The sequence below is a fragment of the Artemia franciscana genome, chromosome 7 (genome assembly GCF_032884065.1).
Source record: "Artemia franciscana chromosome 7, ASM3288406v1, whole genome shotgun sequence".
Taxonomy (NCBI): Eukaryota; Metazoa; Arthropoda; class Branchiopoda; order Anostraca; family Artemiidae; genus Artemia; species Artemia franciscana.
Window position 1 is genome coordinate 62,929,024 of NC_088869.1, and position 14,633 is coordinate 62,943,656.

General features: G+C 35.5%; 1 protein-coding gene across 1 annotated transcript in view; it reads right to left on the reverse strand.

Moving 5' to 3' along the window:
* The window catches only part of LOC136029578 (baculoviral IAP repeat-containing protein 6-like), a gene marked incomplete in the record, with an annotated part of 362,481 nt that overhangs the window by 123,410 nt on the left and 224,438 nt on the right, over positions 1–14,633 (reverse strand). Inside the window, 1 exon segment of the mRNA XM_065708074.1 lies at positions 5,182–5,421. Coding sequence (XP_065564146.1) covers positions 5,182–5,421 — 240 coding nt within the window.

Here is a 14,633-nt window from a genome sequence, read left to right on the forward strand (position 1 = left end):
ACGTACCTCATTTGAACCCTGCAAATGCAAGATAAATATAACTTTTACTTATTTCCCTAAAAAGCATCATTTTATCAACATTATCTCACAAGCACCTGCAAAAAGGAAAGGTGTGCCCACAGGTTATGCGCTGATACTTCTACATTTCATTTTTTTCCAAAGTACTCTAACTATTTCTTAGCAATCAGAGAAACGGTTTCTGCCCGCCCGCTCATTAAATTAGCTTCCTTATTCTCATCATTTCATTTCTAGCAATACTGAAACCCTTCCTAAGCAATGGTTCTATTAACGATATCAGATTACTATACCCCATGGTTGCCAGCGCAGTCTCCTAAAAAGTATCTCAAAACTGACTAGAAATTCTAAAAAATATCCTTTTAGTTTTTTAGCATTGAAAGTAATTTGTTGTTTTCTTTGGACTTTCAATTTGAACTCTATATCTGGCACAGGGATATAATTTTTCGAAAGGGTCATTTTTTGTGGAGAAGGTTCGCCCAAATAAAAGACAACGGGCAATATACGACAATCATAGTAAATTATATTAATATTTAAAAATTATGTGATATAAATGGGCTAGGCATTTAAAATAGGCAGAGGCTTCTAACATTTAAACATGAGAGAGGAGGTATTGCGAAAAAATGGAGTCACAATGTCTGTGAAATTATATAGAATTTTAAATCTCGTATGCGGAATTGCTTTGAAGCACAAAAACTTTGTAAAATAACCTCCACATCTAGAAAATAAAAATCAGCCATTCCCCGCCGAGAAAGCCAAATGAGTAGAGAATTAATTAGCTCTCAATATAATGACGAAAAGATGAATAATATGTTGAAAAAAACAACTCCAGGGTAACTAAAGAGCTTAGGGACATTAGAGATAACCTTGCTGAGCCTCATCAAAACAGGGACGCCTTGCTGGAAGCTACGAAGAAATAAATTAAGTGGAAAATGAGGAAGAGATTGAAAAATGTGCACTTAACTTCGAAGTTCTTCATGGTTACACGACCCGGAAAATCATAAATAAGAAAATTATCCTTGCTGTAGAAAACAGCATAACGTGTGCCAAAAAAATGAAATATTTTGAATTAATTTTTTGTTAGGTTATAAATTGAATGCTTTTCTCATTTGACTATTCGAATATATTGCCTAATTTCGGACAATTGGTCTCGATCCGGGCCTCCTAAAACACACGGAAACAACTATCCACAAAGCTTACAGATTTTTCCTTTTTTAAGATTGAGATAAGATATTTATTTCGCAAAATTTCGATTAGAAGCCCCCGTAGGGCTGAATTTCAATTTCAGGGTAAAAAAAAAAACAACAAGAAAAAAAATCAAACAAAACAAATCAAAAGACTAAGAAAAACAGGTAAAACTATTTGAAGTGCATTAGGGTCATTAAAATCATAAAAAACGAGCGAATATGTACAAAAACATAGGCAAAACACGTGCAAGCAATAAAAAAAATCAAAAAAAAAAAAAAAAAAAAATCAGGATGTTTTGTTAAACTTTCCCGTAATGTAGAAGACAAAAATGTTTTTATATCTGGAGGTAGAGCAGTGAACGGGGGACAAGTCAGTAACAGGCTGAGAAACAACCCAAGGCAGGCCGGATCTGGGTGGAATTCTTTTTTTTTTGCAAAAATGCTTTCTGTAGAAGGGTTTGTTTTTGTATTTCTGAAAAAAAAAGGACAGCGCAACTCGCTTGCACTCAAGCGTTACCAACCTAGGTTTTTTTTTTTTTTTTTTTTTTTTTTTTTTTTTTTTTTTTTTTTTTTTTTTTTTTTTTTTTTTTTTAAAGAGAGTATGGAGCCTTGCCTTCTTTGAAAATTATTCGCAGGGCTCTTGGATGGATTTGATTTTATTTGATTCTTCCCCGGAGATACCAGAGTGCCAAACTGGAGAAGCATATCAAGATGAGGGTGGACAAAGGTAGTACAAATCCTTAAAAAGTTGGAAAGGGGACACCAGATTTATTTAGAAGCTTCTCCAGGAGGGAGATAGACCCATTAGCTCTATGGATAGCATTTTGAAAATGCATATCCGACTTTAAATTAAAAGAAACTGTGACGCCGAGCAACTTAAAGGAGGACACACTGGTTTTGCCGAAAAACAATTATCAAAATTTTATAATTTTTCCTGTTTGAACCACACAAAACAATCACACAAAACCAGTTAGAGCGAAAAAACATAAAAAACTCATAGAATACCATAATACTCAAAAATCAAATTCCAAGGTCTCGCAGGAGTGACCCGACTCTACATGTTTTCAGGAATTTTCTGGAAATTTTCTAAGGGTTTCATGTTGCCATCTCCAATCACTTATCTCTTTCACCTTCTTTAGGGTTAAAATTTGCATAGTGCTTTTTGAACTCGAACAGGCACTGTCTCGAGTCATGCTTGCACTCTTGTTCACAAAAATATCGCATTCTTTACACCTAATTAATAAATATTTATTACTGATTAAACATTTATTGAGACTTCAAAGCAAAAGCCCCATTACAATGAAAGCAAATCAATGAAGAAAATCATTTCTTATGAAAAGAATGAGGACTTGTCAAAATTTTAGGGGAACAAAGTCAAAGCACCCAACCTTTTTTTCTAAATTTCAACGCTTTTGAATATTTATGCACTCTATGCTCTTGCTCTTCAATGATTTTCAAGTATCTTCATGGTGAACTGCCTCGCTCTTTCAATTCTTTCTTTCCCGATTTAGTTAATTCAAGGAGCTCTCATAATCTACGCAATAAAGACCACCTACTATTACCTCAAACTAAGACTGTCAGATCAGATTTTAGTCCCCGAATAGCATGTAGTAAAGTATGGAACAGTCTCCCTGATAATGTCCGTACCATTCATTCGTTTAATGCCTTTAAAACCCAAATAAAAATATTTGTGGTTGATAAATATAATGGGGAATAAATTTGTGAAAAAAAATATTTTTGAATTGGTTTGAATTAATATTGTTATATGTTTAATAACATGATGAATAATGAGGGTAGGGCGACATCCCTAGATGCTAGACTTGATCACGTTTATTTATTTATTTTTAATTGTTGTGATTTAGTGTTGGTGGGAGATGGTGTGGACTTGGATCTGAATTTCGAGGAGGAAGTGGTAAGTAAAAATAACACAAAATTATTTAATTGGATTTATTGTTTGTTTGTTTTTTAAGAAGAGACCCTTTATTTGGTATTTATTTTTGTTTTAACCCCTATGTAACGGGCCATGGAGCCTTGTAGGGGTAGAGAGTTATTTTTGTCCATTTATTTTGATGTTAATAAACTGAACTGAATTGAACTGATGAACTTCCAACCAAATCCCAGGATAACACTAATAAACTATCCCTTCCACATACGATGTAAGATCTTGAAGTAAAACCCCATTAATACCTCTACCAAGCTTTCTGTTCCCTAATATTCTTTATCCACACCAGCCAAAAAATGTGAATGCCCTTCCTATGTATACCCACCAAACGCACCTCCGACTGGACCAGCAGAATCCGATGAAAATATTCGAAAGGGATAGCTCGGATCTATATTTTGACATGAAGTCTGTTTTACTGTTCGATGGACCTAGTTTCTGCACAGACACATATTCCAAATCGCATAAAATTGCCTAGCTTTCGATTTATTTTTATCAACGATGACTCGATCTAGTGTCTTCAAATGATCAAACGATATGTAAACGACCAGGCAACAACTTTATTGCGGAGTCTACTAGGACATTGTTCTCTTGCCATGTCTGAATCAAGTTCTTATCTGTTACTCCTTTTATCTGTACCTATTTTAAGCAACTCTATATAAATCTAACACAATAAACACGTAATTTGCAGCGAAAGTAACTCTTCTGCGTATTCTATGAAAACCCATTACTCTGAGCGACTCGGATAACCTTACCAGAGCAAACCCCACACCAGCAGAAAGAAAGAGCACTTTAGCAAGCTACAGCTGCTACGAATAACCAAATAAATTAAGCGACACAAGTTAATCAAAATCAATGACGGTTGAAAAATACCGGACTGAGGTGATGCAACTTAAGTGCCAGAGATCGAAGATAACATAACACTAATGATTACGGCGATGATGCCACTGAAAACAATCGCAATTACTTTAAATACATCTTGAGATAGAACCCTGACTCCCAAATGGCAAATTTTGGTTGAGCGCATTCTAAATTTGGGGTTTGGTCACTTTTTACAAAACATGGTTAAGATTATGAAGCGAGGGCACTCCACAGAAGAGGCTGAACTGAAGGGCTAGAGAAAGAAATGCTTCAGTATTTAGTCTACTGGACAGGATTACGGATTTCCAAAGAAAAGAAAAAAAATTACAGCAATTGCTGCTGTTTGATTAAAATCAGGTGCTGTTTGGTGTTGTTTCATTAAAATCAGGAGATAATCCCCTATCCTAACTGGAGAAATGAACATCCATCTACATCCATCAATAATAAAAACATTAGAACCACCATTTTAAACAATGAAAGCAGACAAAAATAGATTTTTCCATTACTAGATTGTTTTTCTAATGTTTAAAAGGAAAAAAAATTAACACCGGCCACAAATTACTGAGAAGAGCGTAGGCATAAGGGGAAACCAAGCATGGAAAATCGCAATTTACGGAAAGTAGGATTAATGTATATGTTCCTTCTGAAACAAGCGATTTCGCGACAAGCCTAAAGCCAACCAGGTACTTACATCGCTAGATTTATTATTCTTGAGTTCGAGTCTATTCATCGAGCAGGAATTTTGATGTTACTATTTTTCTTGGCGAGGGATTTAAGCTGGATTAGAAAAAAATAATAGAAAGTTGTCTTTCTTTCAAAGACGTTCAGTCAATGTATTTCCAGGCAAAAAAAAAAAACAACAAAAAACAACATGTACATCAAATGTCAAAAATGTAATTTGGTTAATGGATAGGGCAGAATCTCAGCTAAGAAATTATACATAAAATATTGTATCTCATGGATATAATGAAACCGTTGGAAAGCAGAAAAATAATACTTTAAAAATTGCACAAAGAACATATACCTTAAGCAAACAAAATAAAAAATGTACAATATATAATAGCGCCTAACGGGAAAATGAAACCGACCCGCCACCTCTCAAGTATAATTTTGCCCCTCCCCCCTGAAGAACGAATAAGAGCACTGATACAATAAATTAGACCACAAAAAAGAACTTACTTGCAAAAAGCTTGATGTGTTCGGATTCCATTTTTCCTCGGGTCGTCCATGCCATGTGTTTAGAACACTTAAACACACTTTGCCGTCGTTATACAGATTTGGATTAAATCGAACTGTTTGCCTACCCGTTGTTTCTAGGTGTACTTGCATAGGGGACTGAGGGTAGTCTGCAGGGAAGAATATATCAAATTCAAAACAGCCATTCATGTAAGGAGTATCTGAAGGACCAGTAATTAACACCTAAAAAGAAGAAGAAACAACAGTTTTTACCTTTAGTTCTTGCAGTAGAACAAAATGAGACACAACTGAGAAGTTCGGATCACACATGTATGCCGATATTATGAGACAACAAAAAAGGAGAGAAAAGTTAAACTTCATAAATTATACTCAGAAAAAATTACTTATAAAGAAGTTGTATTGCTGCGGGAGGAGGGCGATATATTATACCAATCGTCTGGTGGGACTCATGTTTGGAATTCTTGTTTTTTTCTTTTAATGTGTTTGAGCATTAACAGCCTTCAAATAATTATTTACGGTTATACGACTATGCGAATTAGTCAAGTGCTCTGAAACTAAAATCCCAAACCGTGGTTTTGAACGGACTATCGACGGTGGTTTGGTTTGTCGGTGATGTTTTGTTCACCTCCAGCAATGGATATATCTGAAAGCGTAGATGTCAGTGCAACTTTTCAACGGGCCCTAGCCAGGTAGCATCAGGCTTGCCTCAACTTCGAATCAGTCGGCAGAAACTGAAATCACCAACATGACGAACATTTTGGAGGAGGGCTAGATAGCCGCCGTGTTCTCAGACCTTATGGGAGAGGAGAATCGGGCATAAGGAAAAAAACCGATTTGGGTTTAATTGAAGACTCTTTTATTTGTAAGCCCAAACACCAAAGGAAAGCCCACAGTGTTAAGCTACAAAAAAAGGGAAGGTAAAAGATGGTTGTAATTATTTCGTAGTGTTAACTCGACATATTTTTCAAATCCCTTTCTTTATGACCTGTTTAATAAAACCAGATCATTAGCGACGGTTCGTAATTACGTGGAATTTTTTTTAAGAGGTAAAAAAAAAACATTTTTGTGAAATTCAAATTAAGAATATTTGGGAAATCGTCTTAATCAAATTGAAAGACATCAAGGAAGCTCAAACTTCCTCTTATAATACCCCCCAAAACACATATGGTGTAAAAAATCGGCGGTTATTTAGACCTCTTGCAAAATCAAGCCATGTTAAAGTAATATTCAATATTGTATTCTTTGTATTGGAGTTTTCAGTTTATTTGTAATAGACTTTTCATCTAAATTTTCCAGGAGAAAGATTCAAAATCAAACAAGCCTAATATTGGCCAGCACAGAAATACCTGATATATTCAAAGATAAAGGTAGGCTAAAACATCATTTTTATTATGTACAATAATTAGGCTAGCTTGACTTTATACTAGTCTTAGAAGCATCACAGATATCTAATTAAAAACATGAAGCGTTAGGACAGTTGAGTAATCATCATGACCTTAATATTTAGTTACGACAGGATGAGAATTATAGCAATGTTTACCCTTTATAAGCATGAAATAGCTCTTTTTTTATGTTTACTCATGAAATCCTAAGACAATAGGATCGACAAACAACAAGATTGTATTTTGATACTCCATTTCCTTGGTATAAGTGTTTCGTTTGTGTAACTTAAAACTTTTCCTCAGAAGATTTTTTACTCTATTTTTACACACTATGCATTTCGAAATCAAACAAAAAACTTGAAAAAGCGATGGTCGAACCACTGACGACGAAGAATCTTTCTTCTCGATTTTTATTTAAAACTATTGGTGTATTAAATTCGTTTTTTTGTCATTTATTTTTTCAATTTTTTTTGTAGTTTAAGATTCAAACTTACCACATAGAAAGGGCATATGTTACATTTCCACAATGTTACGACAGAGCAAGAATTAAGTCATTGTAGTCACCAGAAGAATTTTTAAATGCTCTTCTGAATGCCACAAAACAAAAAGCTAAATGACAAATGTGGCGAGAGCCCATTCCCAACATGGAGTACAGGCCCCACCACTGGGTTATGACGAGACTTAGGTGGGCCATGAGTAGTACATGCAACCTTTGGCTGACTTTACTTCAGAACCTTAACTTAAAAAAAAAAAAAAAAAAAAAAAAAAAAAAAAAAAAAAAAAAAAAAAAAAAAAAAAATCATGAGAATGATGCCGCGTTCATATGCATTTAAAGAGCAAAAAACAAACATGATAGTATTAAAATAACGTCATACATTAAAAGGTTTTTTTTTAGCAGACAGTATTTTTCTAGCATAAATTATGCCTAGAGGACGACCCACAAAAATTAACGGCCTTCTAAGCTTTCTTCAGGTGAATACATGTAAAATTTTGAAAAGCAAAATTTATATATCACGAGGAGGGCATCAGAATTTTATATGCGCCTAGGTGGGAATGGCTTAAAATCGGTTGTGAACCACTGTTCTAGAGCTATAATGAAAGAAAGGTTAAGATAACATTTTGCAGATGAGAGTTTGCAAAAATAGTGCTGTTGGTAATCCATTGAGGATCAATCAATAAGCAGGACATTCCCTAACAGGGTGGAAAGAAATCACAAGAAAAGGCTTAAGGGGAAATACGAACTTCATGGGATGGAGAAGAATGAACATCTGAATGAATTGGACATGAGGAGGAGTGTAAGCTGGTGTATTGGACGCAGATGGCTTAGTGCTAAAATGAGTTGTAAGCAATAGTAGTTCTCGATAAAATTATTGTTTTGCTCCTTTTGTGCTATGATTTCCCTTTTCTGGCATTATCTTCGTTTTGTGTTTTGTATCGATAAGCAGCTTGTTTAGCGTCTAATACATAATTAAATAAAAAAAACTGAAATTAACTTCTGAAATTACTTTCGCTCAGACCAAGACCGGTTTCTCCTACGTCGAATTCAACATCTACACTTTTGTAAATAGAACCTGAGAATAAAATTCCAAAGAAAAAAAAACTTTCCCCCTGTCTAAATTGTTTTCGAAAAGGGGCGAGATGGACCCTCTTTATGTTGGACATGACGATGTAACATACTGAAACATAATTTGTTTAATTATTCACCTGAATCTTAAATCATTAACGATGACTGCAATATGTATCTTATAAATTTGAAAAGCGTATTCACTAGGCATGTATCAGAACTAGAATTAATTTGAATTCTTTTTAAAATCAACAGAATTAAAATCAAGTAAGTGGACTGCAATGAAAAAATTGAGAGCCATGGCTCATTGAAAAAAAAGCCAAGACAGATAGTCTGAGTGAGAGGCAAAGCAGGCATAAGCCTTTTTCAGAATCGTATAACAATGATGTCATTTCACTTCTTGATAGATTAAATAGAAAAAACAAGTTTTTTATAACTGCAAGTAATTAGCGACATTAAAACTTAAAACGAACAGAAATTATTCCGTATATGAAAGGGGTTGTCCTCTCCTCAACGCCTCGCTCTTTACGCTAAAGTTTGATTCCGTCACAGTTCTACTTTTTAAAACAATAAAAAACTTTAGCGTAAAGAGCTTTGCCTAATTTGAAATCCCACTGGAATTACAATAGGAATGACCTAGATTTTTGGGCTGACTAATGACAAAGAATGTTCACTGGACTTGTATGCAAAACGGGGGACTGAATTCAATTGGACTCACAGGTAAACATGCGAACTAAGCCTAATAGGGCCCACCTGCCTAGAGTCTAAGGCGGCATACCGAGTCTTAGGATTAATACATGACGGACCGAGAACGATTTCTGTGCTGCAAAACTATTTTGAAAAACAAGAAAGCTTACACTTTGCATAAGGACAAAAAAGCTAAAAATCACGTCATCGATGTTTTTGTGATTTCTTTTATTTAAAAAAAAAGTGCTTTACGAGTCTACTGAAATTAGGGGCCCTATACCAGGCCACTCAGCGTATCCCAAGGTGGCGAGGGGGATACCCTACAGATATGTAGGGTACCTCCATAGGAGGCACGGACTAGAGGGACCTTATCCCTGGGGGTCCATAATAAAAACTGGCCATAAATACAGGTGGAGGAGGAAGAAGGCCTAAAATGTACACTCAACAAACTTTCAGACAGTAATGGGTTAAATTGCAGAGTGACGCTGAACACCATCGTGGGAGGATCCTCTTTAGGAGGACAACTGTGACAGGGCGTAAGATCCAGATCTTTGGACAAAGGCCTCTGCAAAGGGCTGCCTCAGCCCTTTGCAGGTGCCTGCAAGACTAGGAACCTAGCACTCAACTCTATTCCCACTTGAGGAGTGGCGCCCCTCGAAGAAAATTATAGCCTAGTAAACGACATAGCATTCGCAAGGATTCTGATTAATGAAGAATTTTTCTGGGCTTGGTTTGTTTTGACGGGCGTTTTTTGGCTGAAAAACCTCTTCCTAGCTAATTTATCTACTATTGTTGCCTCCCCGTAGAAGCATAATATATGTAGGCATGAATATATAATGAGTCGGAGGTAATAGGCTTGAGATTGTCTGTGGAGGATTTCGACTCTTGTTGATAAGAGCGTCGCCAAGTGCTGAAAACGAAAGGTCCTATCCTTGCATGGTAACACCAAACAAATACATTAAACCGATTAATGCTATGTACGAGAATAACACTGCTGCGATTAAGGTAGAAAATGAGGTTAGCAGCTGGCTTTGCATTAAATCAGGTGTTAAGCAGGGTTGTGTTCAATCCTCCTTTACATGGGTCATGTTGATTGACTTTGTCGTAAGGAGCACAGGAAAGGCAACGGGAGATCACGGAATCAAATGGTGAGGAAAAGCTCTCCTAGACGTAAGCATCCTAGTATGATGCTTAAGTCTAGACTATGTTAAGCATCCTAGATGAAAATGTGAGCAAAATAAATGAAATTTTAGAGGCTTTACGAGTTCAAGGTGCTAAAATAGGTTTAAAACAAATGTTAACAAGACTAAGACACTAAGTCTAGGAATAAGCAAAGATGAAAAGGTGACATTGAGTAATGAAAAGATTCATCAGGTAAGGCAGCTTCACTTACCTTGGTAGGATTATTAGTAAAGGTGGAAGCAGTGAAGATGTTAAAAGCAGAATAGCAAAGGCTCACGGTGTTTTTTCACAGTTAAAAAAAAGTTAGGAAAAAAGATAAGAAGATAAATTTGCAAACCAAGATTAGAATATTAGAAGCTATAGTGATGACAGTGGTCAAATATGGCTCTCAAGTATAGGTGCTCCGAAAGGCGGATGAAGATTTGCTAGATGTTTTCCAGAGAAATGGCCTAGGGATTGTTCTGAATACTCGGCTGACTGACCGTATTTCAAACAGTTGGCTGTACGAAAAATGTGATTCAATCCCACTTTCTAGGGCTATAATGGAAGAAAGGTTGAGATGACTAGGGGACATTGTACGGATGAAGAATGACAGATTGCCGAAGATTGTCCTTTTCAGCCCAAAGTCTAAGGCTAAACGGAAAGCAGGTCGTCCTTGTCATAAAAAAGATTTAAAGGAAATGGAAACTCCCTGGGAGGGTGTAAAGAAGGAGACTTTGAATAGATTGGCATGGAGGAAGAGCGTGCATAGTTGTGTTGGCCTCAGGCGGCTTGGTGCTACGGTGAGTTGCTAGTGGTAGTAGTAGTTTCTAATAGCAGGTCCTTGTTTATAACAAAAATACGTTTGCATAAAAAATAGCGAAATCCCAAAAACGTTGTCCAATTCCGTCGAGAACCAATTCTTTGGAGATCTTGCCGCATTAATCGTGACTTCTTGTCACTCTTTTGATGATAGATTATTGATCTTTGTTGGGTCCATATTCCCCTTGCAAGTCCTTGCAGATATATAGCATTGAAAGTGCTTCTAGGACAACTATAGATACAAATTTACTGTTTTATTTATTCATTTTGGCATTTCTATTTCTTTTAAATCCAAATTTGTGGTAAAATACGAACATGTATACAAAGTAAATGTGTCTAGTTTAAGTTAGCGTGTATGTGTACATAACTAAATCTTCTTGCAAAGATTAATAGATGCCAGGGCTGTTGGTCTTTTCGAAGCCTCAAATGAATTTTCGAAAAACAAGTTCCGTAAATGCAAAACTTTCGATAAGGCTTCACCTTTCTGTTATTGTCTACCGGTGTTCGATCTTGTGGTGCTTTTTGCTTTACTTATAGCGTTTTGACAAGCGTTTGTCACTTTTCCCCGAAATTTCTATTTGAAGGACTTGGGAACTGTCTGGTACTTCCATGTTCTTTTTCTAAATTTGTCATTTATCGACGAATAAATGTTTTTTTTTTCTAGAAATAATATAAACCCCGTTTGCGCCCTACTCACCACTGTGAAAGGGCATGTGGTGTGCATATGAGTTCGGGATTTGATATTGAGAATGGTTTTAGCTAGGCATAGGCATGTAGACAGGACTGTGGGGACTTACAGAAGGGGGTAGGGGAGAAAACACTTAACATTTATACCCCTCCTCCATTGATCAAACTTATACAAAAATCTACAACGCTGTAACATTTTGAAGAAAAAATGCCACTTCCCTGACAAACCCAAGCATTTTACAAACCTTCACCCCCCCCCTGGAAAAAACCAAGTGGGCACCAATTGAAGGAGGGAGGCCTGAGTTAATCCCCTACTAAAACATCTTTTAATTTATGACTTCATTACTGTAAATTGCCCCTTTGGGTCCTATCAGCATCATCTTGTTATCTCATTTCCTAGACAAACATTTTCATTTCGGAGAAAAGCTGGAGAACTGAACCTTGAAAACAGGCAAAATAAAGAGGGACTGAGTCGGCAAATACCAAGGATTTGTTGGCCAGTAATTAAGATAGACATATAAGGCTTCAAATTGCAACTGGTACGGTGACTGGTGATGCCAATATATGTTTTCCAAGATTTAATTTTTTCTCACATTGACTCTTCCGATAGGATTCAGAGTATTTACCAGGTGTTTATTAATAGTAAGTCAGATATTCGGGTCGTTCAGAAGTCGAATCCATCGACTCTACTTTTAAATATTCGATATTTTATTTTGAAATGTTACATATTTGGAATCTTCAACGAGAAATAAGCATGTTTTGCTTGAAAAATATTTTTGAAGCCATTCAATTTAATCTTAAGATTTAAAAACTTTCATTATTTACCTTGACATACCTATCTATTTTTATCCAAAAACTGCCCTTCTGGAAATTTCGAAAAAAAACCCGATTCATACTCCTAGTCTGGTAGATGCCAAACATAAAAAATTTTGTGGAGGGCATCAGTTGAAATTTTGAAGTCACTTTCTGAAGAGGGATGTGCATCTCTATAGGGTAGAAGAATTAAATAGCTTTAGAGTACTTCAGCTTAAGGTACATAAAATTCTCCATTGAAAAATTTGTTCATGCAAAAAATTGTTCATCCAGCTCTTATTTAGCATCTAAAGTTTGCCTTTGTGGAACATCAGCACTAGATTACTTTTTGGTGCTCAGAATTAATTGTCAGGACAAAAAACAAATAAAAAAAGGAAAAGTTTATTTCGATTCCAAATACGTAATATTTTATATGGGAGTGAAGATACTGGGGGGGAAAGCAACATACATACGTTGCCCTCCTCTAGAAGCATCAAAAGAAAATTGTATTGGCACGAACTTTTTATTGAGCTTCAAAGCTTGAAGCTAGATCCTGGTTATTTATGCTTCATGGTGGACAGAATTAATCTCTTGAAATTAAAAGAAAAAAAGGTTAAAGCACATTTTTTCCGGGGAGGTGGGGTGAACATAACTACATTGGTTTGCCATTCATACGCAAGTCCACTTCTTCTATAATAATGAAAAACTGACTTGAGTGAGGGGTTCTTAAAAACCTTCGAAAAAAGAAATCAAACATCTAAAACTTTCATAGCTTTGCCTTTCAACAATTTCCCTTGAGGTCGATACACAATGTGAATTTTTGTTTTCTTTTGTTAAAAAAAAAACTAATTTTTTAACTCAAAACAGTTTTAAAAGGCACTGACTAAGAAACAATAAGCATTTTCGAAAGTTATACCATCCAACTAAGGCTGCTGGTCAGAAAAGGACGTAATCTACCAGCATCGATCTCGACTATCTACACGCATTCTTCTCTTCAAACAAAGCAAAAAGAAGAAATGTTCAGTTTATTATTTAGTATTACAATAATCGATTAATTGTCCTTTTTCAATCCATTTTTATTATACTCTATTGGTAAAGGGAGGGAGACGGTTACATCTACAGTGACGAGCTATAACAGCATACTTTTGCTTTTAAGCTCTTTTTCATCTTCTTATTTTTTTTTGGTATTTTTGTCTCCCCCACCCCCTTTCTTTTGATTAAGAGCTCGTTCATTCAAATAAATCGTTAATCTGTATTAACATTTGTAAACGACAAATAACGATAATAGTAGGATTTCATATTAGATACACAGTTGACTAGAATGATGAAAGCCAGTACGAAATTATTTTTGACAATTTAATACATCGTTGCATTGCTTTCGTACATGAATACAGATTGACGCAAATATTAGGTAAAATACATATTAGAAAGGAAAACTATAAGTTTTATCGTACGATTTTTTACTTTAAAAGCTAATGATTCGTCAAACAATAGGGATTTACTGGGGAAGACCATAGCACGTTAATTCTGCCATATTAGAAACTAAGTCCTCTATTTTATTTTTTTTCTTATGCTAAAATCTCCTAATAAGGGTATAAGATTCAACAATATTTGGGAATATAAGTAGTTTTCTAACGCATATATTCATAAGCTCACAGGCTCATCAATATTGAATTTTCATTTGCATGGGGTTTCTCAGACTATTGTTAAAATATGGAGTGCACCCCTCTTCCTTTCTCTATGTAAGAATACAATGTAAATTCAGTTTCCCACGTTCCTATAATTTGTAAATTTTATAGTTCCCAATTTTATATTCAATAGGGCTGTAATCTTCAACAAATTAGAAAAAAAAGCTTATCTGAGGGAAGTAAAGAGCGAAGTTGAAACTTAAAACGAACAATAATGATTTTTTCACAATTTACCTAATATATATCGATAAAACTAGCGAAAATAAACCAACCGCTGATATTTCCCTACGTTTGTATGATTAAGAAAACTACCACTGGTTACTATGGGCTATAGTTTGCTCTTTACGAAGCTGCAGCTACTGCTGCAATCATGATGAAAAGACAGGAGGAGTTATCAGGAACTAAAAAAAGAAGAAGATAGAAAAAAATGTGCTCTTGTCATTGGCACTAATTTCCAAGACACGTGTACCAAATCTCCTTGGGGACAGAAGGGCAAGAAGAAACAGCAACAATCTATTGCAAAAGGAAAATGTGGATAACATTTTCCTTTTTAATCGGAGTTTGAATCACTTAGCGCTAGTGCAAGGAGGGACGAGGGATGGGTCTCTACCTAGGTGATTGTGCTTTTAAGGGCGGAAGATCAATGATTAT